A 25,594-nucleotide genomic window follows, 5' to 3' on the forward strand; every position below is an offset into this window, starting at 1 on the left:
TAAAAACTCAAACAACCCAATTTTCTAAAGGGCAAAGGACTTTATCTGAAAAAGATATACAAATATCCAGTAAGTACATGAAAAGATGCTCAACATTAAAATTCATTTGGGAATACCACTTAATATCCAGTAGGTTGACTATAATAAAAAAACAAAAACAAAAGACAGTAAACAAGTGTAATCAAGTATGCAGAAAAACTGGAAGACATACATTGCTGTGGGAATGTAAAATGATTCAGCTGTAGTAAAAAAAAACACAACAGTTCAGCAGCTTCTCAAAAAGTTTAACACAGAATTACTACATAATCCAGCAATTTCACTCCAAGGTATATACACCTCAAAAATTTAAAACAGGTACTCAAACAAACATATGCACATGCACGTTCACAGCAGCACTACTCACAACAGCAAAAAGGTAGAAACTGCCCATATGTCCTATGTCCATCAGTGGATAAATGGAATGTACACACGACGGACTATTATCCAGCTTTTAAAAAGGAACAGGCTCCTGATACATGCTACAAAAATGTGGAAGAGCCTCAAAAACATTATGATAAATAAAAGATCTGGGCACAAAAGGTCACATGTTGTATGACTCTATACATGAAATAACCAAAACAGGTAAATTCATACAGACAGAGAGCAGACTGATGGTTTCCAGAGGCTGCAGAAGGGTGAATGGAGAGTAACTACGTAATAAATGAGTATGAAGTTTACTTAGGGGTTATGAAATGTTTTGGAACTAGATAGAGGAAGTGGTTGCACAATACTGCAAATATACTAAATGCCACTGAAATGTTCTCTTTAAAATGGTTAATTTTATGTTGAATGAAATTTCGCTCAAGAATAAAAAAGCTTTTGAAAACTAAAAAATATTGCTCAAATATCTAAGAAAATTACTCATACCTTTAACCTTTGATCCAATATCACAATTCTATATATATCTATCCCCCAAATACACAAAGACAAGGCTATTTATTAAAGAACTAATTGTAATACCAAAAGCATAATGCATATGCTTAGAAGCTGAGGGGTGTCAAATATATTCATATTTGCTTACTTCTTCTAAAAAAAAAAGTAATAAAAAATTAATTTTAAACTTTTAAACAAATACTATATTTTCATACTCTTTCCCCTACTTAGCCTCTATAATATGCTATTCTTATGTAATATGAATGTTATTTGAGTGTTTGTGTTGTTTCCAATAGTCTACTATTGCAAATAATGCTTAAACAAATCCCTAAAAATCAAAAGTAAAATAATATACACAAACCTACGTATCTCGTTCATAGAATAACCATTCAGAGAGAAACTACTTCAAATAGGGAAAAAAAAAATCCTCAAGCTGTTTTCAAGAATTATATTCTCGGTGGTAGAATTATCAGCATTATTCTCAGACCTTCCTAGGACAATAAACCCATCAACCTTGCATTCCTAACAGCATCTATTAAGAGTTCATCAAACATTTTTGCTTCACAATACTCTAGGTAGGACATAATATCCTTGTCCATAAAACATTCAGCTAAGACAATCCACCACTTCACATAAAGCCTGTTTAAACTTTCACTTGAACTTTCACCTTAATCCCATCAACCCATGCATTAATATTTTCTCTCAGTCTAAAAGTGGCCGCAGTTAGGACATGTTCATCAACGTGTTTTGATACCAAAGTGCATGGGGGTTTGCATCAAGCAGTCCCAGAAAAGTCTCCTCTACACGTGGTGACTGTTTTACCCACTCACACGTGTAAGGCCTTAGGTCCTCAGTGGGGAAGAGGTTAAGAGCCAAGGGACCCTGTCGCTTCAGCCAATCTTCATTTTGACTAATCTACCAGACCAATGTTCCAGGTGATTCCAGGTCAGGTTCCTCATTTTCATCTTTGCCTTTTAGCTTTTAAAAATTCCTCCAAATTGTGTTGTTGAGACCCCTTTAAAGTTGTAGAACCAGCATTGGCTCCCACTGGTTCACTCAATCTTCAATAATGCTGCATTAACACCTTTGCCTTAACCTCATCAATGTCCAATACATTCACTCCCTTTCTAATAAGCATCAACCCCTGACGGGACAAATCCCTTGGCTCTCCCCTTCTGTTTTCCTCCCTTTTCTCATCAGTGACTTTTTTTTCTCATCTTCAATATTAATAAGGGAAACTGAGACAGCAAATCTAATAAGGTTTCTCAGACAGCTGCTTGGTTTTACAACAGTATGGTTTCACGAGGTGCCCATGTAAAAGGGGCCTCTTAATCACAAGAGTTACCATGACCTGGTTATGGGGCATGTTCAGTAGATAAATAGCCCAATCATCACAAAGTCAATCCAGCATGGCTTGCTACAAAGTGCACAGCATCTTCATCTGTTGGTGTTCCACCTGGCATTTATAGAAGAAACACAGTCTCTCTTCTCAGGTAAACAGACTTTACAGCAGGTTTTATCCAGTCCCCCAGGCTACCCGTTCTCTCAGGTAGCCTACTATGGACAGCCATCTGTGATTGTTCTATAGTGAGCTGTGGGTTCTATATCAACCCAACAGTCTCTTCCACTCCGTAGCATTCAAAACAAAAGAAACTAGCCCTAAATTAATCACTCTCGCAACCCATTTTACTAAATGTTCTTCAGGAAGTTGATGACACAGAGCCACAAAATAAGACTGCTTAGCACTATAACCCCTGGTTTCAGTAGTTTCTTGGTTTTGCCCTCTCCCTAACTGGACTACCTTCCTGGTAACCAGAGTTCATAACAGTACTGCCTTTTGTCCTAGAATAATCATTCCCATTAGGGGTGGCTTTAATGCTACTGGTCGTAGATAAGATTGCCTCAAATCTAAGCTTGGCCCAGCATCTGAAGCAGCCCCAGCACTCTGTATTACTTTCATTTTAGCCACTACAAGTAACAGTAGCCAAGGGATTATACATTTAGTTTTTCTTATTATTTTGCATTTCCTTCCGTATCCAGTGAGCCACCTCATTGGGGACTGTGGTACCAACATTTCTAAATTCTATTCCATAACTTTTGCCTTTAGTAATGGATTACAGCACAGCTGCAGTTTTATATCATGAATGACTAGATAGCAATCAAGAATCAAAATTTCCTCAGCCCCAGTCCCTTCCTCCTTTCTCTTCCCACAGATTTCAGTGAGTCAGGGTTATCCAGCATATTCCACTTTTTCTGACACCAAGTACAGTGACTTTTGACCCTAACAATCCAGAGTTAGAACAAACTTCATAGATTAAGGGCACCGTCTTCCACAAGACTGACATTAATTCAGACACCACAGGCCAAAAAAGCTCAGGGGTTCCCAGGTCCTGTACTTCCTACTAACTTCCTACAACTTTGGAGGCTCCCACTACTCCCTCAGGTTAATTCACCAGAACAACTCTCAGAACTCAGGAAGGAATTATACTTTATGATTACAGTTATATCATAGCCAAAATATAAATCATGACCAGCCAAAAGAAGAGACACACAGGGCAAAATCTAGGATGGTCCCAAACACCAAACATCTGTGTTCTCTCCCCATGGAGTCAGAGAAGGTCACCTCCCTGACATACTGATGAGTAACAATATGCAGAGAGTATGGTTCACCAGGGATGTTCACCTGAGATTCAGTGTCCAGAGTTTTTATTGGAGTTTCATTTGGAAAGCATGCATGGGGATTTCCCTGGTGGCTCAGTGGTTATGAATCCACCTGCTAATGCAGGGGTCACAGGGTTCAAGCCCTGGTCCGGGAAGATCCCACATGCTGTGGAGCAACTAAGTGCGTGTGCCATAACTACTGAGCCTGCACTCTAGAGCCCGTGAGCTGCAACTACTGAGCCCATGTGCCACAACTACTGAAGCCTGTGCACCTAGAAACCATGCTCCACAACAAGAGAAGCCACCGCACTGAGAAGCCCGCACACCGCAATGAAGAGTAGCCCCCACTCACAGCAATGAAAACCCAACACAGCCAATAAATAAATTAATTTAAAAAAACAACAAAAGCATGCATGGTTGAATCATTGGCCACATGACCGAACTCAATCTCCAGCCCACTTCCCCTGCTCCCCAGAGGTAAGACTAATATCAGAGGGCGCAACAGCCCAACCCTCTAATCCCATGTTTGGTTTTTCTTGCATGGCCAACCCTCACCGAGTCACCTTGTTAGCATAAACTATTAGGGTCCACAATGAACAAAACACTTCTATCACTTGGGAAATTCCAAAGATGCAGAGGCTCCCACACAGTAACTGGAAACAAAAGCCAGCTGAATTCTTCACTATACAACACAAGACTTACTATAAGACATAATAAGACAATAATCAAGACAATGTTACTGGCAAAAGAACAGACATGTAGATCAGCAAAAAAGAACAGAGAGCTCAAAAGTAGACCCACACAAATATACCCAAATGATTCTGACAAAAGAGCAATAGCAATTTAATGCAGAAAGGATAGTCTTCTCAGAAAATAATCTCGGAACTCTTAGACAAAAGTTTATGCAAAAAAAATTAACTCAAACATAGGTGTCACACAAAAATTAACTCAATATGGATCACAGACCAAAATGTAAAATACAAGACTATAAAACTTCTTGAAGTAAATGAATTAGAAAAACTACATGACCCTGGGTTTGGTGATGATTTTTTAACAACACTATCTACAGCATGATCTGTGAAAGAACAAACTAAGTTGGAATTTATTAAAATGTTTGCTCTGTGAAGGACACTTTTAAGAGAATGAAAAGACAAGGCACAAGCTGTAAGAAACACATGCAAAACACGTATCTAATAAAAGACATATCCAAAATATACAAAGAACTCTTAAAACTCAACAATAGGATATCAGTTTAAAAAATGGGCAAAAGATCTAAACTGATACTTAAACATTAAGATACACAGATGACAAGCATATGAAAAGATGCTCAACATCATTTGCCATCAGGGAATTGCAAATTTAAAACAACAGGATACCAGTATATATCTGTTGGAATGCCTAAAATACAAAACATTGACAATACTGATTGCTGGTGACAACAGAGAGCACCTAGAACTCTCATTCATTACCAGTGAGAATGCAAAATAATACAGCTACTTTTTTGCAAACAGTTTGGCAGTGTCTTATCAGACTTATCAGTGATTGAGCAATTGTACTCTTTGGTACTTTCCCAAATGAGTTGAAAACACCTGTCCACATGAGTACCTGAATGTGAATATTTACAGCAGCTTTATTCATACATAATGGCCAAGAATGAAGCAACCAACATGTCCTTTGATAGCTGAATGATAAGCAAATTACGGTAATCCATACAATGCAATAACATTCATCAATAAAAAGAAATGAAGTAGCAAGCCACGAAAAGACACAAATGAATCTTAAATGCATACGGCTAAATGAAAGAAACCAATATGAAAAAGCTATATGGTGTATGATTTCAATTATACAACATTTAAAAAGGCAAAATTATAGAGATGGTCTATACATTAGTGTCTATAAGGGCTTCATTGCAGGGAGGGGAAAACATAAAATATAGGGGACATTTTAGGATGGTAGAACTAGTCTTTATGATAAAAGACATTAAGCATTTGTCAAAATTCAATGATCTTTATAGCACAAAGAGTAAATCTTAATGCATGTAAAAATTTTTTTTAAAGTTTATGAAACAACCTCACTGAAGGAGGTGAGGGGAATAAAGCACTATCCTAAGTAACCTTGGAAGTGAATGGGGTCTGTAAGACTAAAGGCAAAGGAATTCTATACAAGCACCTTACTCTAATTGATAAAGGTGTTTCCTATGGGAGTACAAATAAACAACTCTGAAGTGACTACTCATTTAGGTTAGAAGAGGAATCTCAACAACTCCTAAAATTCATAAAAGGCCTTTAATTCCTCAGCCTCAGTGTCCTCATTAACTATAACCAGTTTATAATATCTATCTGATCCAACTCACAGAATTCAGTATTTTCTTCATAATTATTACTAATTATGCACCTACTCTATGCCAGGTGCTATGCTAGGTAAAAGGGACTTGGTAGTGAACTAATTACTCTTTTCTTTCTTTAACAAACTACTTTTTTTAAATTAATTTTTATTGGAGTATAGCTGATTCACAATGCTGTGTTAGTTTCTGCTGCACAGCAAAGTGAGTCAGTTATACATATACATATATCCACTCTTTTTTAGATTCGTTTCCCATATAGGTTATTACAAAGTGTTGAGTAGAGTTCCCTGTGCTATACAAGTAGGTTTTTATTAGTTATCTATTTTATACATAGTAGTGTGTATATGTCAATCCCACTCTCCCAACTTATCCCTCCCTCCCCTTTCCCCCTTGGTAACGGTAAGACAAATTACTTTTAAATTCACTAACTTTTTCTCTGAAACACAGGCTTTGACCTAGAAGGAGTTTAAACAGTCTAAAAACTCCATTTTATGAAAAAAGAAAAAGTACTCAGGAAAAAATACTCTACTCATAGCCCCAATACATAGACAGGAAGTGTGTATAAAGATCTGAAATACATATACTGATATAATATTTAAAGTATTTGTCTTATTCTAAAATCTGATTTGTAAACATCATTTGTTTTTTTGATTTGAGTTACAAGGTTTTTCTTCCTTTCCACTTCATTAATTCCACAGCTTCATCTCTAACTACTCTCTACTTCACACTTTATACTCTTAGCAATGCAGATATTCCTCTCATAATCATGATTTTGTGATCCCTCCAGGTCAATGTACATGCTATTCTTTATGCCTAAAATGCTCACCCTCCCTTTTCCTTGGCCAATTGGTCAACCTTGTATCCATTCTTTAAAACTCAACTCAGATGTCACTTCCTCTTAGTATATATATCATGCATATGCTAACACAGCATGCATGATATCACTTAAAAACTATACAATCATTATCTAGTTATATTTGCCTATCATACTAGATTTTGAATCACAGAGGACAAAGCCTCATGCATATTCTGTATCCCTAGCACTTAACAGTATGCCTGAAATGTGGCAGAAGCTCAGTAAATAATTACTGAATTGAAATTCATATTAAATAGACTTAACTTACAAGAAACAATATAGAGTAAAGAAAAATATGTTTAAAGGGTCACAACAACCATATATGATAAATTTAAACTTTGTTTTTAAACCTAAAAGTTACCTTAATAGGCCAAAAAAGAAGCTATGCTAGTAATTAAATGGACATGGGAGATTCACTAGTCTAGCTAAAGAAAAAGGAAATTAAGAAAAATTTAGTTTCCTCATCTCATTCTGTCGCCTCATCTGTGAAACAGTTAACTGAGTTGGATCAGATCCCTTCTATGCATTCAAGTTCTGTATTCTGTATCAGAGTATACTGAAAGTATCAATGTCAATCTGAGATTTTCATTTACCTATATTACGACAGTCTCAACTTTCTGTAAGCTGTCCCTCCACTATCACATCCATGTTAATGTCACATTTTTAGTTACTTGCAACTTGCTATTATGACACGTGGTACCTTAGAAACTTACCTTGTAAATAGGTTATGTCACAATGTGTATGGAAAAATATTGAATAATATTAAAAATTATATTCAGTTTAAGTGTTTCTATTTATTTTGAATTAAATGACATGTCATCATGGCACCCACTGCAGCAAGCATATATTGAGTCCTTATTTAGTGCTGGAAACTTAAAAGAGTAATGAGAGAGAGAAATATCAACTATATTCAAGACATGTAGTAGGAACTGGAGATTAAAAGCAACTAGATAGACCTGTATAAAGTGAGAACAGACCATGGAGAGCCAGTCAAGGAGTTTAGATTTGACATTATAAGGAATGGGAAAACCATCAGAAAAATAACAAGTCAAACTGGCAATTTAGGATGATTTTGGCTGAATGAAAGAGAGCAACAGTACTAACCATAACTTCTAAAAGTGAGGAGGTGACACTTTTCTCCCCTACAGTTAATGAGTAACAGAATTTCATCAGCTGTACCCTCTAAACCCATTTTCAAAATTGCTGACCCCTCTACATCTCCACTCTGCTGCCACTTTAGCCCAAGCCACTCCCACCCCTCACTTGAATGGCAGCTTCCAGTATACTCTCTCCCTCTTCTAATTCAATCTCTGTACAGAGTATTTTCAAAATGTAAATCAAATTATGTCCCTTTCCAGCTTACAGTCTTCCAACAGCTCCACTTCAGTTTTTAGGACAAAGATTCAAACCCTCTGCACTCCATGAAAGCTCTACACTAATAGCCTCCTCTCTCCTGCCACTCCTCCCCTCTGTGTCAGTGCTCAGGCCATACTGGCCTTCTCCGTATCTCCTCAAACACTCCATGATCCAGTCCTACTTCAAGGTATTTCCATATGCCATTTACTAAAATACCTAACATTCTTCCAATTACATACACCCTTTTAACCTATTGTATCCCTGGGCCAACTAAGCCTAAACATCATTTCCTGAAAAAGCCTTACCTAACACCCACACCAGAGTAGGCTTTCCAAATCACTTTCACACTTCATAATTCTCCTTTGTAACACTTTCCCCACTTATCAATTTAAGATAATTAGTTAACAAGTTAGCTACATAATTCACCTACATATGCCTTAGAATCTAAGCACTAAAACAGAACCTGTAGCTGTCTCAGATCACAGTATCCTCAGTGCTCTACACATGATGGACACTCAAATATGCTAAATGGATTAACGGATGCCTTCCATTGGGGGTCAGAAGAAGAACAGCTTAGGAATGACAACACAGGGAAAACAAATGCCTAAAAAGTTTACACAGATTGTTATTTGGCTTAAAAAGTTAATTTCTGAATCTTTAAAATTATCTGCAGTGTTCTAATGTAGTGGTCAGCAAACTTTTTCTTAAAGCCCAGATAAAAAGTATTTTAGGTTTGTGTGCAATACAGTCTCTGTTGTAACTACTCAATACTAGCACAGTAGCTTGAAAGCAGCCACAGACTACATGTAAATCAAACTTTACATATACATAAATTCATTTACAAAAATGGGCGGGCAGCCTCAAGGCTGTAGCTTGCTGGCCACTGTTAATATATCTCAAAGAAACAGGAGGCAGAAAGTAAATAAAGCCAAATAAAACTAAATATGAAAAAACACAAACCAAATTTGATATTCTGGTATTCCTCTGCTACATTTCTAGACTACAGGAAATTCCAAAATTCAGTGCAAAAAAACCTAGGGGAGTCCTATTCCCAGATAAATTACTGCTAAGAATATTATGACATTCAGCATACATTTAAGTCTCAATAAAGTCTAGCAACATCAGCCACCAAGGCAGAAACCTAAATCTAGCCAGTTGTTTCCTTAGTAAAACACAGGTAAAAATGTGTAATAAAATGTGTTAGCATCATGAGGCATAACTACCTACTGATGTGTCAAAACCATTCAAGCAAGAGTTTGAATCCACATTTCAAAGTGAAAAAGGTTCTATTTAAATGATAAGAAGGTTAAACCTGCCTACTAACTGAAGATAAGTCAAGGCTGCTAAAATAGAAAACTAAAGCTAGACGCTTCCAGGGAACATCTGGTTCAACCACTTCTTTAGCCTTGCATAAAAATCCTTCCAAAAATAAAAGCGCTCCATGTGATGATTTAAAATTATCAATCCCTAAATATTTTAGTGTTAGGAAATCAGTCATTGTGACATTGTAATTTAATTCCTCTGTAATGAGAGCTCTTATATTGGTCACAGCACCACAGCAAAGAGGATTCTGAGTATGATTCACTGTACAACAGTGGAAAATGTTTTTGCCTAAAACTGTGCACATACAATATGAGTCTGACAATATTTACTAGCAAAAATTGCTGCATTTCATGTTCAAAAAAGTTAAATATCAACTAAAAGTTTACTGAGCTTTAAAATGCTCAGTTATCCTGAGTAGATATAAGGCTGAAAATCAAAAACACTAAGAGTACAATAGTCAGTAAGCTAGTTAGTTCCCAACCTATCAATATCAATTTACTCAACTCATCTAAAGCCACCCAAATCTGAAGCAAGAGTTAGTAACTGGTCCATAGCTACTTCAAAGGATTATTATAATAATATAAGACAATAAATAAAAAAGAGACTGCAGTAAACAAAGATAACTTTGAATCAGTACCTACGTCAGAGTCCTCAAGACCACCCCCAGGTTAGATGGTTCATAAGAAGGACTCATAGGATTCAGCAGTCATATATATTCACAACTAAGATTTGTTTCAGCACAAGGACAGGAAACAAAATAAGAAAAGGAAAAGGCACATGGGGCGAAGCTAAAGAAATGAAGTGTAAGCTTCCAAGAGTCCTCTCCCAGTGGAATCACAGTATGTGCTTAATTCCTCCAGCAACAAGTTGTAACAACACATGAAAAGTGTTTTCTATTACAGACCTTTCTAAGAAATTCAGTTGTTTTTATTGAGGGCTGGTAACATAGGCACCCTCTGCCTAGGATATACTAAAACTCGAGAACCCCAGAAGGAAAGCAAGTACATGGCATAAACCACATTGTACAGCTGAGGCACAGTGAACCACTCTTATCATTTAGGGAAAGTTTTGTATCACAGCAAGGGAACTGTTTACCAGCAAAGGGCCAGCATTTCTAAGGATAGGTAATCTCAGGCCTGCTATGTTAAATCTTTTTTGCACAGCAAGTATATTATGAAAGAATATTAATGAGGGTAAATTATTGTGCCTACCAATTTCAGATGGATTAGTCTTAAATGTAAAAAAATGAAAACAGGAAAATAACAAAACAAATAAATAGTTAACATTTACTGAGCTCTTGCTATTTCCCTAGAATTAACTGTTTTGTATGTATAACCTTGTTTAAGGTTCACAGCAATCCCACGGGGTAGTCCAAGATGACCCTCAAAATACTCAACAACCATTACCACATGCCTGTTACAACATTCAGGCATGTACTTCCTAATATCAGTATGACCCCAGGACAGAAAATGATGTCTTATACACACAGACACACAGTGTAAAAACAGTAAAGAAAAACATTATTAAATTTAATTACATGAAAATTTAAAACTGTATATGGTAAAGGCAAAAAGTAAGTTAAAAGCCAATGGCTAAGAGAAGATGATTTGTGACACATTTAACAAGAAATAAATTCAGACCACACAAGAAACTTTTTCTTATCAATAAGAAAAAGACAAACAACTCAGTAGAAAAATTAGTAAAGTAAATAAGTAATTCACAGAAAAGGAAACCAAATAGTCAGTAAATATATGAAAAAAATTATAAAATTAATAGTGATGTAGATGCAAATTAAAATGCGCATCACTTCACACTCACTCAACAGGCTAAATTTTAAAGTCAGATAATAGCAAGTGGGCTAAAGTGGAGCAAGAGAAATCTTCATTCACTGCTGAGAAGTATAAATTAATAGACCATTTTAGGATGATATTTGGCAGCATCTAGTAAAGCTGAAGATCCACAGATCTTCTTATCCAGTAATGCTATCCCTAGGTTTATATCCTTGAGAAATCCTGACATGTATGATCAAAGAAACATGAGTAAGAAAGTCCACTGCTGCACTATCTTGATATTATTAGTGAAGAATAACTCAAATGTCCATTAGCAGAAGAACAGAGAGCAAAAAAATGGTATATTTAAATAATATTATACAGTAGTCAAAATAAATAGACCTATAATATAAATACACACGTACCACAAAGACATAAAACTGAGTAAAACAAAAAAGTTACAGAACATTATGTATCACTTATATAAGTCGTACAACAGACATACAAAAAAATATTATGTATTGTTCAAGGATACATAAATGCATTAACAGTTAAAAAAAAAAAAAAAGATGGCCTATACAACATGGTTTAGAATTCATTGTTTTAAAGTAAGACACATTAGAAGAAACTCTCTTTTATATTTACTACCAGGGTGCTAATGAATGAATTAGCAGGAATCAGGAATAAAAAAGTGCACATCACTACAAAACCGTAAGGATGTTTAAAAAAAAAAAAGATAATCCTGAACAGCTTTCACCAACAAATGACTCCTTAGATGAAATGGACAAATTCTCAAAACCAACAAAAGAAGAAATATATACATAGATCTCAATGGGCCAAAATCTATTTTAAAATTTAAATCTGTCCTTAAAATTCTTTTCACAAAGAAAACTCCAGGTCCAAAAAATCTCACTGATGAATTATTTTAACCATTTAAGAATGAAGTCACATGGGACTTCCTAGGTGGCACAGTGGTAAAGAATCCACCTGCCAATGCAGGAGACACGGGTTCAAGCCCTGCTCTGGGAAGATTCCACATGCCACGGAGCAACTAAGCCCATGCACCACAACTATTGAGCCTGTGCTCTAGAGCCCGTGAGCCACAACTATTGAGTCCATGTGCTGCAACTATTGAAGCTCACGTGCCTAGGGCCCGTGCTCCACAACAGGAGAAGCCACTACAATGAGGAGCCTGGGCACCACAATGAAGAGTAGGCCCCGCTTGCAGCAACTAGAGAAAGCCTGTGTGCAGCAACGAAGACCCAACGCAGCCAATAAATAAATAAAATAAATAAATAAATTTATTTAAAAAAAAAATTAAGTCACATGAATTGTACATAAACTCTTTCAAAGGCCAAAAAATAAAAAAAGTAAAATAACACTTTTCAACTCATTTATAAAGCCAACATAATCCTGATACCAAAACACCACAAGAATACTCCCTCCCCCGCAAAGAGGAAAATTACAAAGCAATCTTGCTCATGAACATAAATGCAAAAACTTAAATAAACTATTCAATATAAGGAAATCAAGTTAACAACAATGTATTATAAGAGGATAGTACATCACAATCAAGTGCCAAGCAAATCTATTCCAGGGACGGAAAGGTGGTTTAATATCTGAAAATCAAAAAATACAATGTAGGGATTCTCTGGCAGTCCAGTGGTTAGGTTAGGACTTCACACTTTCACTGCAGGGGGCACAAGTTCGATCCCTGGCGGGGGGAACTAAGATCCTGAAAGCGGCATGGCACAGCCAAAAAAAAAAAAAAAAAAGCAATCTACCACACTTACAGAAATAATAGTAATAATTTAATCACCTCAATAGATACAGAAAAAGTATTTGATAAAAACTTTACATTCACTCACAACAATTCACCAAATAAAGTAAAACGGAACTTCTTTAATCTGATGAAAAATATCTACAACCTCACACACACACACACACACACACACACAGGAATTTTAATGGTAAGCTATTAAAATTTTCCTAAACTTCTATCACCATTTCAATTCAACATTATGTTGGAGGTCCTAACCAGTGCAATAAAGGCGGGCCTTTGCAAATGGTATCATTGTATTGTATAGTATATGTAGAAATTGTATAGTATATGTAGAAATTCCAAAAACATTCACAGTAAAACTAGTAAGTGGATTTACCAAGATCACTGAAAAAACAGGTCAAAATATAAAAATCAAGTATTTTTATATATAAAACAAAAACTTAGGAAACAAAATTTTTAAAGTGGTACCATTTATAACAACCAAATCAAATATCTAAAAATAACATGAATTATAAAATTTTACAGAAGACTACAAAACATTAGCAATAAATATTTCTTAAAGTCCCAAATAAATGGAGGAACAGACCACATCCATAAAGTGAAGACTCACTATAGTAAATACATCATTTTTCCCCAAATTGACCTATAAATTCAATGCAGTCCCATTCAAAATCCCTAGAGGTTCTTTGCAGAAACTGACAAATTCATTCTAACATTTAAATAGATTACAAAAAGCCAACCAGGGAAACCTTGGGAAAGAACAAAATTAGAAGACTTATACTACCAGATATCAATACTTATTTTAAAGCTACAATAGTTAAAGCAGTGTAGCACTGACACAAGGATAAACAAGAGACCAGTGAACTAAAAAAGAGCCAAGAAATATATAGATACAATTACTGACGTATGACAAAGAAAACCCTGCGACAGAATGGGAAAAATATGACTTCCAAAAAAAGAAAAAATCAATCTTGACCTCTACCTCATACCATGCACAAAAATGATTCCCAGATGGCTTGCAGATCTAAATGTGAAAGGTTAAAAAACAAAGCTTTTAAAAATAAATATTGACTATATCTTCATGACTTTAGGGTAGACAAAAAATTCTCACAGTTCAAAAAAGTGCTAATAATAAAGGAAAAAATGGTAAATTGTTAACTTTTATTCATCAAAAGACACTATTAAAAGATTTTAAAAGCAATCTATACACATGTAAATGTATACACATGTGTATATGTGTGTATATATATAAAATTTATATCCAAAATATAAAAAGGATTTTCACAAGCCAATTAAGAAAAAAATACATGGAGCCCAACAGAAGGCACTTCACAAAACAGTATATACTAATGGCAAACAAGTAGTTCCCATAAACCACAGGACAAAAATCTCAATGCACTACTACTATACCCCCACCAGAATAGCAAAAAACGCAACAACAACACAAAAAACCCCAACAACAACAAGTATAAACTAGAAAGTGGAATTTCTGGAATGCTTATTTACTGCTAGTGAGAGTGTAAACTGATAAAACCACTTCGGAAAATTGAAAGCATCTAAAGCTATAGACATAAGTATGCCCTGTAATCCAGGGATTCCTCTCCTACATATTTTATGAACAGAAATGCATAAATGTTCACCAAAAAAACATGTTGCAAAATCTTCACAGCAGGAGCAGTATCCAAAACCCAGATACAACCTTAATGTCCATAAACAGCAGGATAAAATAACTTGTGGTATATTCACATGATGCACTATTATGTAATAAGAAGAATGAGCAAACAACAAACACGCGTATAACATTTATTGGAAGAAGCCAGACATAAATTACACGTCTACAATTCTACTCATGTTGAACTCAGAAATAGGCAAAACTAATCTACAGCAATAGAAATCAGAACAGTGGTTGCGCCTGGGGTGGGGTAACAGAATGCCTGAAGAGCATAAGAAATATTCTGGTGTGCTGGAAATATTCTGTATCATAAATGTGGATGACTGCTAAGTATACACATTTTCAAAATTCCCTATGCTATATGCAAAAGACTTGTGCATTTTATTGTATTTAAATTATATCTCAACAAACCACTGTTAATATCTGAGAAAAAAAATAGCCTAAATTCTAGACAAGTGATATGCAAAGTAGTCTACGAACTAGACCTATGACAAGAAAAGGATCTTGCACCAGACTGTATCAATACACTGCTTTCTTTAAAAAGAAAGTAAGCTGAACTAAACAGTGGATTTGAACTAAATGTCTTAGTAGTGGACACACTTGACTCATATTCTAGTGAGAGCTCCTAATCTCATCCAGGACTGCAATGAGCACTGTTGTAAAGAAGAACCATGGTGGTGCTTGTGGGGAAGGCCATGAGATTAGGAAATGCCTTTAGTGAGACAAAGGAGGCAATGGACAGACAAAGGAAAACAAGAATAGGCTAAAGTTCCTTTTGGGTAAGTTAGATATACTATTTTAGAAAAAGGAGGAGAAAGAAGAAACAGAAAAAGTGAGATAATTTAAATAAAAATATAACAGTTAATTCCAAGAATACTAATAAATGCAAACATAAAGGACTAAACTCACCAATTGTATTTTTTTTAAAATAGTAACCTATTTATTATATATCAAAAGAGCTGACAGTGAAAGGATAGAAAATATATAAATAAAACTGGTAAAATATACTAATTCTGAAAAAAAAAGAGGCCTTAAGACAAAAAGCATAATGAGGATCACTAAACAATGACTGAAAGTCCAACTCACCAAGGAAACAATTCTAAACAGGTACACACCTAATAAAATTAATTTAAAATAGAAAAAACAAAAATTTTATAGAATTTTAGAGCAAAAATGGTAAATCCACTATCACAACAGATCTTAACACACTCTTTTCAACTTTTACCGTAAATTCTCCATCCTTTCTCAGACTGTCTTCCTCTTAGATCTGAAGAGAATGGCACACAGACAGCATTCCCTTCCAAAGCACAGAATGAACACTTTTGTTGTTTCCCATCCCACATACACAAGCCAAATGATCAAGGAGGAAACCCATGGATCTTAGAGACTAAAGTCAATTCAGACATGTACTGAGCTCTGCTAGAGGCTATTTCATCATTTAAGTTACAAGAACAGTGAACTGTCTGAAAAAATGTCAGGTACTAGGTGGCTGACTGCTACCATCTGCTGGACACAATGGTCATTTCCACTTCAATCATATTCCCTTAAAAAGTCCTAGTAAGAGTATATAAGGCCCTAAACTGTAATCTTTTCTGAACTTCCTTTATCTAATGAAATAAGAGATGCTGCCTCTAAATTAAGGATGTGTCCTCTCCATGTCTGTGCAATTTAACAACCCTCTGGTAACAACATTTTTTTCCAAGTCACAGGTTTATACGAGTGTAGAAAATTATATCACCTGAAATCTACCTGGAACTTAATGTATCCACAAAGACTACCAATTTTCCCATACAACTACTGGAAAATTGATTTTATATACTGAGTAATTACAGGGAGTAACTTTATAATCACACCAACTATACTTTACTCACATGGCATATAATCCACATTACTTGCAATTTTTCTCATAATATGTATGCATAAGTATATGGTAGGTCTTCTAGTGCTCATCCATATCTGGTTCCCTTGCCTACCAGGCACACAGGAAATTTACACTTCCTGCCCACTCAGTAGGTAAGATTAGTTCTGGTCAATATGTTGTGAGTAAAAGTGCCATATGCCATCCGCAGGCGAAAGCAGTAACTGCACATGTAAAATCCTCATTACTACAGTGACAAAGGATCTGAAAGGCCATGGTGAAGCCCCAAGATCAAAGCAGCTTAGAACACTGAAGACAGTTGCCCTAGAGAGTTGTCCAGACCAACAATAGACTTTTTAAGAGTAAAAAATAAACTTTTATTGTGTTAAGTCACTGAGAGTTGGCACTGAGAATGTTACCGCAGCACAGCCTAGCCCAGGATTTCTCAATAGCAGCGCTATTGACATCTTGGGCTGGATAATTCTTTGCTGTGGTTGCCATCCTCTGCATTACAAGATGTTAAGCAGTATCTGGTGTCCACCCATTAATTGCCTGCAGCATCCCTCAATGTGACAACCAAAAATGTCTCCAGACATTGCCTTCCCCTACTTTGAGAACCACTAACCTAGCTTAATCTGAACAATACAGTGTGTCCACATGAATATATGTGTGTATTTATTTACACACAGCTGACCTTTGAACAACACAGGGTTAGAGGTGCTGACCCCTGCACAGTCGAAAATCCACGTTTAACTTACAATCAGCCCGATATATATGCTGTTCCTCCATATCCGCATTCCACATCCGCAAATTCAACTAACCACAGATAGTGTAGTACGGTAGTATTTTTACTATTGAAAAAAATTCACACATAAGTGGACCCTCATAGTTCAAACCCATGTTGTTCAAGGGTCAACTATATTATGAATGTGTGTATGAGAGCACATTTAACTCGTGTTATATGACACAAATATATGCTTTATTATGTATTAAGACCAGATGTTTTATAGGCCCTTAAGAGATATGAATTCCATTTCTCAAAATAGGGGAGTTAATTCATAAACTTAAAAAATCCAATCAATATCCCAAGTCTCTCTATAGAAAAGTAAACAAAATGTTCCAAAACGGGATATAAATCCATACATACTATGCTGTTCATTTCAGAGGACTCATAGCTCCCAACTGGGTGGACATTTCCAATGGGCTCCAAGCCCTCTTCATCCCACATGTACGTTCCATCAGAGCTATCAGATGGAGAGAGTTCAAATGAAGAACCAGCTCTGTAATCTGTATCTGGTGAAATCAAGTTATTTCCAGAAGCATGTTTTGAACATTCACTCCTGTCTTCAATTGATTTTTTAAAAGAGAGGGAAAAAAGTTATTAATTCACAAAAGTATAATTATTTCTCAGGTTCAAATAATATAAGCGTTAATAATGTGATATATTATAGCAAAAAAAGTTGGCAAGAGTATTTCTAACTAGCATCTTCTAAATCTAAACAATTAAAAAAAAACACATAAAATCTTAAAAATAAACTGCTGAAATAGTTCCCAATAAAAAAAAAATTATTGAGCCATCTTTCACCTCTGCACTATTTCTAGAAATGTAAACAAAGCCTCATATTCTTTGAATATTTCCTAAGATATTTTTAAGTACTGCCCAGGAAACTCTACTCTGTATCATGTAACCTAGCAGTTGCCTCCTTATAAGGAAATACCTTGCTCCAACAGTCATGTCTAACTAGAAGATGCTCATACAGTCAAGGGTTTATGCATAATCTCCAGGGATGGCCTAGTCCCTTGATGAGACTACATGCCTATACCCAAACCCTCAGTTTGTTTCTTTTTCAGGCCAGATGGACACAGAGATACATTTTCTCCAGATTTAGCACCAGGATTACCAAATATAAGAAGAAATGTTTAACAGGTGCTATATCACTCTCCTCAGTTAAAAACATAAAGCTCCTCTGAAAGTATAACTGTTAAGTTCGCTAAATAAGAAATCTAAGTCTTCCTTTAAAAAAAAAGTGCCTAGGATAAAAAATTCATTAGATTGGACATAATCTATATTACTCCATTTACCCTTTGGTACAGCTTTACTCTTAACAAATAGTAGTGATCTACTACCCTAAAGGAAGGGATGGTTTAAAATAGGCTGCCACTAACTGGAGGAAGCAGTGGAAAAAAAATTTTTGAAGCAAGTAGGAATAAGCCTGTGTGTGACAAAGAACAAAGGTAAAATACCACAGAGGAATGGATGTCTTTATGGATGTTGTTTTAGCATGAAAAATAGGACAAGCAACAAAAGTCACAAGGAAGGTAAATGTTGCTCCATTCCAATTTTGTCTAGATCCATCCTTCCATGAAATTGTTAGTATCTTGAAATTAATCAGAAAATAATCCTAAGCATAAATTCAGTTGTATTATCCAGGAGAAAGCAAAAAATTTAAGTACATTAATATTTACCAGAGACACTTATATCTATCCACTCATCAGTTTTACTGAAGGATTTTTCATTTTCCTTGGGGGAATCAAATATATCCTTTGGTGGTACATTTTCACATTTTTCTTCTTTGAGAGAAATTTCCTCTGGAGTTATTCTAGTTCTGCTGGAATCTTCTATGTCTATAAAATCATCACTGAAGTCTTCACTTAAATCATTCTTATCAGAAGATGACAAAGAGGACAAGGAAATGTCATCCACATCATCACTCAGGTATCTAATTTTAGCATCATGCTTCATGGTCTGGTCATTTTCTGTTCTATAACTATCATTTTCAGTTAGTTCTTGGTCCTTATCTGTAGCTCTGTCCTTAGCCACAAGTGCAGCATCTTCCTCTATACATGCGTCAGCAGGTAAATTTTTGTTACTATCAACTGTGATAGTCCCAGAAAATGGAGGTCGGCTAGATTTCAGTAGAGAGGGATGAACCATCCTATAACCCAAAGTGGAAGTTACACCCGGGCCATTTGGTAAAGCCAACTTCTTTCCACCAGCAGCATAAGGCCTATTAAATCCATACCCTAAATGTTCACTCCCATTGAGTACTTCTGACTGCCGGGAATTCCTTGTTAGCATACTTGACCTCAGAGGCACTCTAATGGGTAGCTGTTGATTCTGATAAGGCTTTGTAAGATCTGCAGCTCTATTGAAGGAATGTGATCTGGTTATAGATGAAGGTGGAAGGAATGAATTCTGAATGGAATGTGAAAAACTCTGTGACCTTACCATTTTTTCACAAGCAAGAGATTTAATATTATCTAGGGATTGTGCTAAGCCTTCTCCAGAACTGCTTCTGGTGGCACAGGAGTTTGCTCTAGGCCTTTGTATGCTACCAGCTGATCGGTTTCCATAAAATCCACTCAACTGCGATTTTGGAGCACTGACTGAAGCATATGAAGTCCTTCCTAACAATGTGCCTTTGGTGAATTTACCCAAATTAGATGGTCCAGACAAAGACTTTTGGTTTAACTCCTCTGTAGATGACACAAACATAGTAGATGGCTTTGCTAACTTTGATGTGAGTAAAGAAATACTTTTCAAACCTCCCTTTATCCCATTTTTATCAAACATTCCTTGAGCAGGTGCATGTTTTTCAGGATCAATTACTTTATCATGTGAACTCTGAGTACTGTTAGGCTCTTCCGGACTTTGTGCATTAAACTGGTACTTAGTTGCCGATCTCCAATTAAATGAATGGGATGATGAACAATCAGAGCCATTATTTTTGATGTAACTTCTGACGCTGCTACTCTTGGAAGTTCCCAATAAATTAACAGGTTTCCCATTTGGCATTGGCTGCAGTGTACTTCTTACAGATTTTGTTCCATACTTTGGCAACTTGGAACCCAAAAAAGTCTTGATTTGTGTTTTTTCTTCCATGAGCTATATGGTGCATTTGTTCTTAAAATTTGACAGAATCTAAGGAGACAAAAAAAGCAGATTAAACATTCCTAAATAAGGATAATTACATGGATTATTACATAATATGAACGCATATTCTTAACTAATTAAACGCAGCAAAGCCCAAAAGCTACTTATAATTCCTACAGAACTCTTAATACTGACTACACTAATTAATAACAATGTTAGAAGAAAATAAAGAACATTTTTGTAAACACTTTTACAAACCTGGACTATGGATGATGACAGTAAAATCCAGAAATAAAATTAGACTATCAAATTTGTATTAAGAAGTAACACTTCAGCACATCTTCCAATCTCCAATCCAAATTATTTTTTCCTTTTTGGGTAATATTATCTCCTTTAAAAATAAAAATGTGATTTTGTTGGGTTTTTTTTTTAAGCATACATGGTCTTATAAAAACTGGAATATATTTTAAAACTTTCATTATTAAAATTATGGGAAGGATGCAGATAAAGAATCCAATAGCACCAAAAAATTCTTCTAGCATTAAGGGCTGAAATATCAGCTGTCATTTTAAGCAAATATCTCAAAAGAATTTCTATCCAGTGATATAAGCATACATTACAGTTAGTGCCAGGGTGAGAAGTAAAATGATTTAATAACATTGATTAGTCCATTAATCTCAACCTCTCGAATTTATTTTAATGGTAATAAAAAACAACAAAAAGGTTCAATGAACACAAAAGAGTATAAAACTAGAAACAGGAGTGTCCTTTATTTGGGTAACTGTTTAATAAATTATAATGTCATCTGATGAGATTACAAAAATGAGACAAAAATACTGAAATGTCCCAACAATAACAAAAATATAATATGGTCACTATATGTTCACTGTGATTATATAAAAACGTTGTAAGACTGCATACAACAGTAAAATTCAAATAAAAGAAAAACATGCTTTAGGATCACTGATTTTTTTTTTAATCATGTATCTTAAGACATTTCTTTAATTTGTTGGTTTTATTTTGTCAGTTAAAAAAAATTGACTCCAAGTCATTCCTGATCTTAAGAATCAGAGAGTTTCTAGAGTACGTGTTATTAATTGTGTAAAAAGTAAATATTTAGAAAATCACACAGACTTTTAAGTAAAGATAGTGGGGTAAAACAGAATTACAGAACTTCCTATCCTAATAACTAATAAAAGGGACAGAGTATACATGTGTGTGTGTATAATTTTTCAGCCAAAAACCCACCAGCTACAATCAAATAAGAAAATGCTTAAACTAAGAACCTCTAAACTTTAAAAAGTAGTGGCCAGAGACTTCCCTGGTGGTCCAGTGGTTAAGAATCCGCATTCCAATGCAGGGGACATGGGTTCAATCCCTGATCAAGGAACTAAGATCCCACATGCCGCAAGGCAACTAAGCCCATGTGCTGCAACTACTGAGCATGCAGGCCACCACGAGAGCCTGCATGGCACAAATACAGAGCCCACACACTCTGGAGCCCACACACCACAACTAGAGAGAAGCCTGTGCTCCGCAATGAGACGCTCATGTGCCACAGCAGAGGATTCCACAAGCTGCAAGGAAGATCCCGCATGCCGCAACTAAGACCTGATACAGCCAAAAATAAAATAAATAAATATTTAAAAAAATAAATTCTTTTAAATAAATATTTTTAAAAAATAAATATTTTGGGGGGGGGCGGGGGGTGAAGGGGAAGCTGAGATGAAGGGAGAGAGTAGCACAGACATATATATAGTACCAACTGTTAAATAGATAGCCAGTGGGAAGTTGTTGTATAACAAAGGGAGTCTAACTCGAGGAAGGAAGATGCCTTAGAGGACTGGGACGGGGAGGGTGGGGGGGGGGGGGACTCGAGGCGGGGGGGAGTTGAGGGAGGGAGGGAATATGGGGATATGTGTATAAAAACAGATGACTGAACTTGGTGTACCCCCAAAAAAAATTCTAAAAAAATAAAAAATAAATAAATAAATATTTAAAATACTAAATTTTTTTTTAATAAATATTAAAAAAAAAAAAAAAGTGGTGGCCAGAAAAAGATTCTGTATAGTGTGATCTGGCTCCTAGCCTGGTTACACTGCCTAGAAGCAGTAATGAGAAAAAATTGGCGAGTTAATAAAACTTGAAAATTTTAATAAATAGCCCCCCGTTTGGATAGAAAGACCTGATTTGGCATGCCCTAGAAAGTCCAGGAGAACATATTTAGCACAGAAGCCTTGAAACCTAAGCTGAGGTAGGCAGAGTAGCCACCAGAACCTGTTGACATCCAAAGCATTCTTCTGAGTTGAGGAAAGGGTCTGAAGCCCCTAGAAATGTACTACACCCTCAGCAGGATGGAATAAAGCCAGTACAGGACACATAATAAAATCTAAGGAAGACAGGAGAGCCTGGAACCCCAGAAGAACTCTCCCCACCAACACCACCTTATGTACTTCAACTACAGAGAAGCAGACAGAGAATAACACTGCTCAAAAGGTGTATTGAGGGGGTTCAGTAAAAGGAGGAGATAAAGTCACAGCTAAGGTGGGAAAAGTGTCAAGGAGAACTCACCCATGTTATACCAGGGCAGATACAAAGTCTTGACCTCACTATCCAAGTCTTTACCAGCAAAATAAAAAGGCCATGTAACTGTATAAACAAGAGAGTGGAAGGAAGAGGAGAGAACAAAGGAAGAATCCAGTCTGAAAGAAAATATAACACAAAAAAAATAAGGAAATCCCCAGTGAGTTCTTTGTAATGGAAAACTACCTAATAAGAACACACATTTAATAAATCAAAAGTTCAAAGATAAAAAGACAAAACAGGTAAACTGAAAAGTTATGGAGCTAAGAAAATCAATTAAGAAGAACAATGAATTTGAAAAAAGCAAGAAAAAGAACCAAACAGTGAAAACTAACTAATGAAAATAAGAAAAATCTTAAAGATAACCTAAGTACTGAGGAGAAAAGAAGACAGAGATACCAAGGCAATTAGACAGAATAAGTAGGACATAGACTAAACTGAAAGATAATTAGTATCCCCAAAGTAGAATAACTAAACAAAGAGGAAAAGCAGATAAACATGATCGAAAATATCCCTAAAATAAAGGTGAAGAAAATCTGCAGAAGGAAAGGAAAAATACAATAAACCATAGATCCAACTACGTATCTAAATTAAATTAATAAAACATCAAGGATAAAGAAATAATTGTCTGGGAATGGAAACTGAAAAAAAAAATTTTATAAAGAAAATTTTAAGACTTTTGAATAAGCAAAATGATCCTTCTGATGAAATGCTGCAGCTTCTAGAGATAACTTAACCCTACAGGAATTGTCACTGGGCTATTTTGCAACTCTGTAAAGATAGAAGTTAACGTATAGAAAACTAATGGTAAAGCAGACAATTTTTGTCTACAGACATGAAAATAAATTCTGTCTATTCCATGATGGAAGAAACCAGCTTTGCATCTATTTGCAAATTCACTTCAATATTCCTGATATGTACCTGTTCTTTGCATTCTCCTTTGAACCAGCTATAACATATCTCTGACTCCCTTGTTAATAATGAGATAAATAAAATCTTTAAGATATGTTCATTTGATATCTGAATAGGAGTCATGATTTAACGCTCTTCTAAAATTTATGCTTAGTAGTTTGGGAAATTCCATCAAGATACCCAGTGGATTCACCTGACACAGCTAGGTAATTTCTTTGCCAGAATAGTATACCTCACAGGCAGCTCAAGTCCAGACATTTCTTTTCTTGTCTCCCAGAAGTGAACTAAGAACAGCAACAGAACTTTGCTAATGGTGCTTTCTATTTTAACTTTCCTCTCTTCTAATTTTGTTTTATATTTAGTTTATCTGTGGTCAATAAGTTATTCTCTCAGTGATAACAATGACGGAGAATTTGATTTTATGGGCTGTCACTCAGTGATCTCTGTAAACTAATTGTTCATACCGCTCTGTGTTGGGTGAGAGTAAAAGAATCTGATTCATTAGTTAGTTGTTTATTTATCTCTTTTGTTTATCTATCTTAAGCTCAAATCAAATAAGAATTTCATGCCAACCAGGAAGGAGAATAGCTCTTTGGTATCCGGAAAGGTTAGGGTTTGTGTTTGTTAATTCTGTAGCCATGGGTAAAACTGGAGAATTAGAAAAGATAAGCTCTCTCTGTGTCTATATGGCTATGTGTCTATTAATTCAAAAAGGTCTTTACCTCTCATTGTGAGTACATAATGCTTTCCTACCCCCAGAGGGTATTAATAAATTGGATTATAAAGTCTCTTAAAGCAGCTCTATTCCAACTGGCTTATAGCAATAAATATGCACTTTTTAAATAAACTGAATACTACCAAAATTTCAATAAAATATGGAAACTGATCTTCTTATATTTTAAATGTGTTATACTTTTAAAAATTATCCTTACAGAAATTAACTCAGAAAGGCTTTAAGAATCAAGTTTGTATAATTAAGATAAATGGCAAATAAAAATAGTTTAATAAAATAGGTTTATCTCCTGTTTTGTTTATCAGTGTTAAGTATAATACAAACATACATCTTTATACCATTAGAGTAACTTTCTAAAATGTATATAGGCTTACTGATCAAATAAGCCAATATTATTCATACACAACGTCTAAGAGTATGAAAATGTAAAACTGTTTAAATTAAATGACTATTCTGACACATTTTTTTATTTCAACAGTAATTATGTTTTATCGTATGTCAGCTTACAGATAAACTTCCAAGAACTCTGAGGTAACAAAAGCCTAGACTAATATTAAACTGAATTAATTAATGGATAATCACTGGCTTGCTAGATCACTTCTAAGTAAGAACACTAAAACTTTGATTACTAAGCATAATTTCAAGTTTATATGCTTTTGCTTCTTGTTAATGTATGCTACAGAAAGATTCTACCTTTGGGACATGTAAATGAACATATTCATTTTTGCTACTTAGAGAAATTGTACACTGGATCCCATCATTATAAAAGTAACATGCCAGATAGAGAGAGACAGACAAGATATCACATAGAGATGTGTGTGCACCTATATATTTAAACACAACAAATTGTTAATAGTGATTACCATTAGGGAAGTGAGAATTAGGTGAAGAGAAGACTTCTTTTTATCTTTAAGTCATTATTGTTTAAAAACTTCAAATATGCCCATATTTTTGCCAT

General features: G+C 35.3%; 1 protein-coding gene across 3 annotated transcripts in view; it reads right to left on the bottom strand.

The window, feature by feature from the left end:
* Positions 1–25,594, bottom strand: part of CCSER2 (coiled-coil serine rich protein 2) — a 155,258-nt gene that overhangs the window by 101,542 nt on the left and 28,122 nt on the right. For all 3 annotated transcript variants that reach the window (XM_057735102.1, XM_057735103.1, XM_057735104.1), the window contains 2 exons: positions 19,001–20,456; positions 17,682–17,878 (listed from right to left, as the gene is read on the bottom strand). In XM_057735102.1, coding sequence (XP_057591085.1) covers positions 17,682–17,878; positions 19,001–20,417 — 1,614 coding nt within the window. In that variant the 5' untranslated portion in view covers positions 20,418–20,456. The remainder of the gene's footprint in view (positions 1–17,681; positions 17,879–19,000; positions 20,457–25,594) is intronic.

The sequence above is a fragment of the Hippopotamus amphibius genome, chromosome 5 (genome assembly GCF_030028045.1).
Source record: "Hippopotamus amphibius kiboko isolate mHipAmp2 chromosome 5, mHipAmp2.hap2, whole genome shotgun sequence".
NCBI lineage: Eukaryota > Metazoa > Chordata > Mammalia > Artiodactyla > Hippopotamidae > Hippopotamus > Hippopotamus amphibius.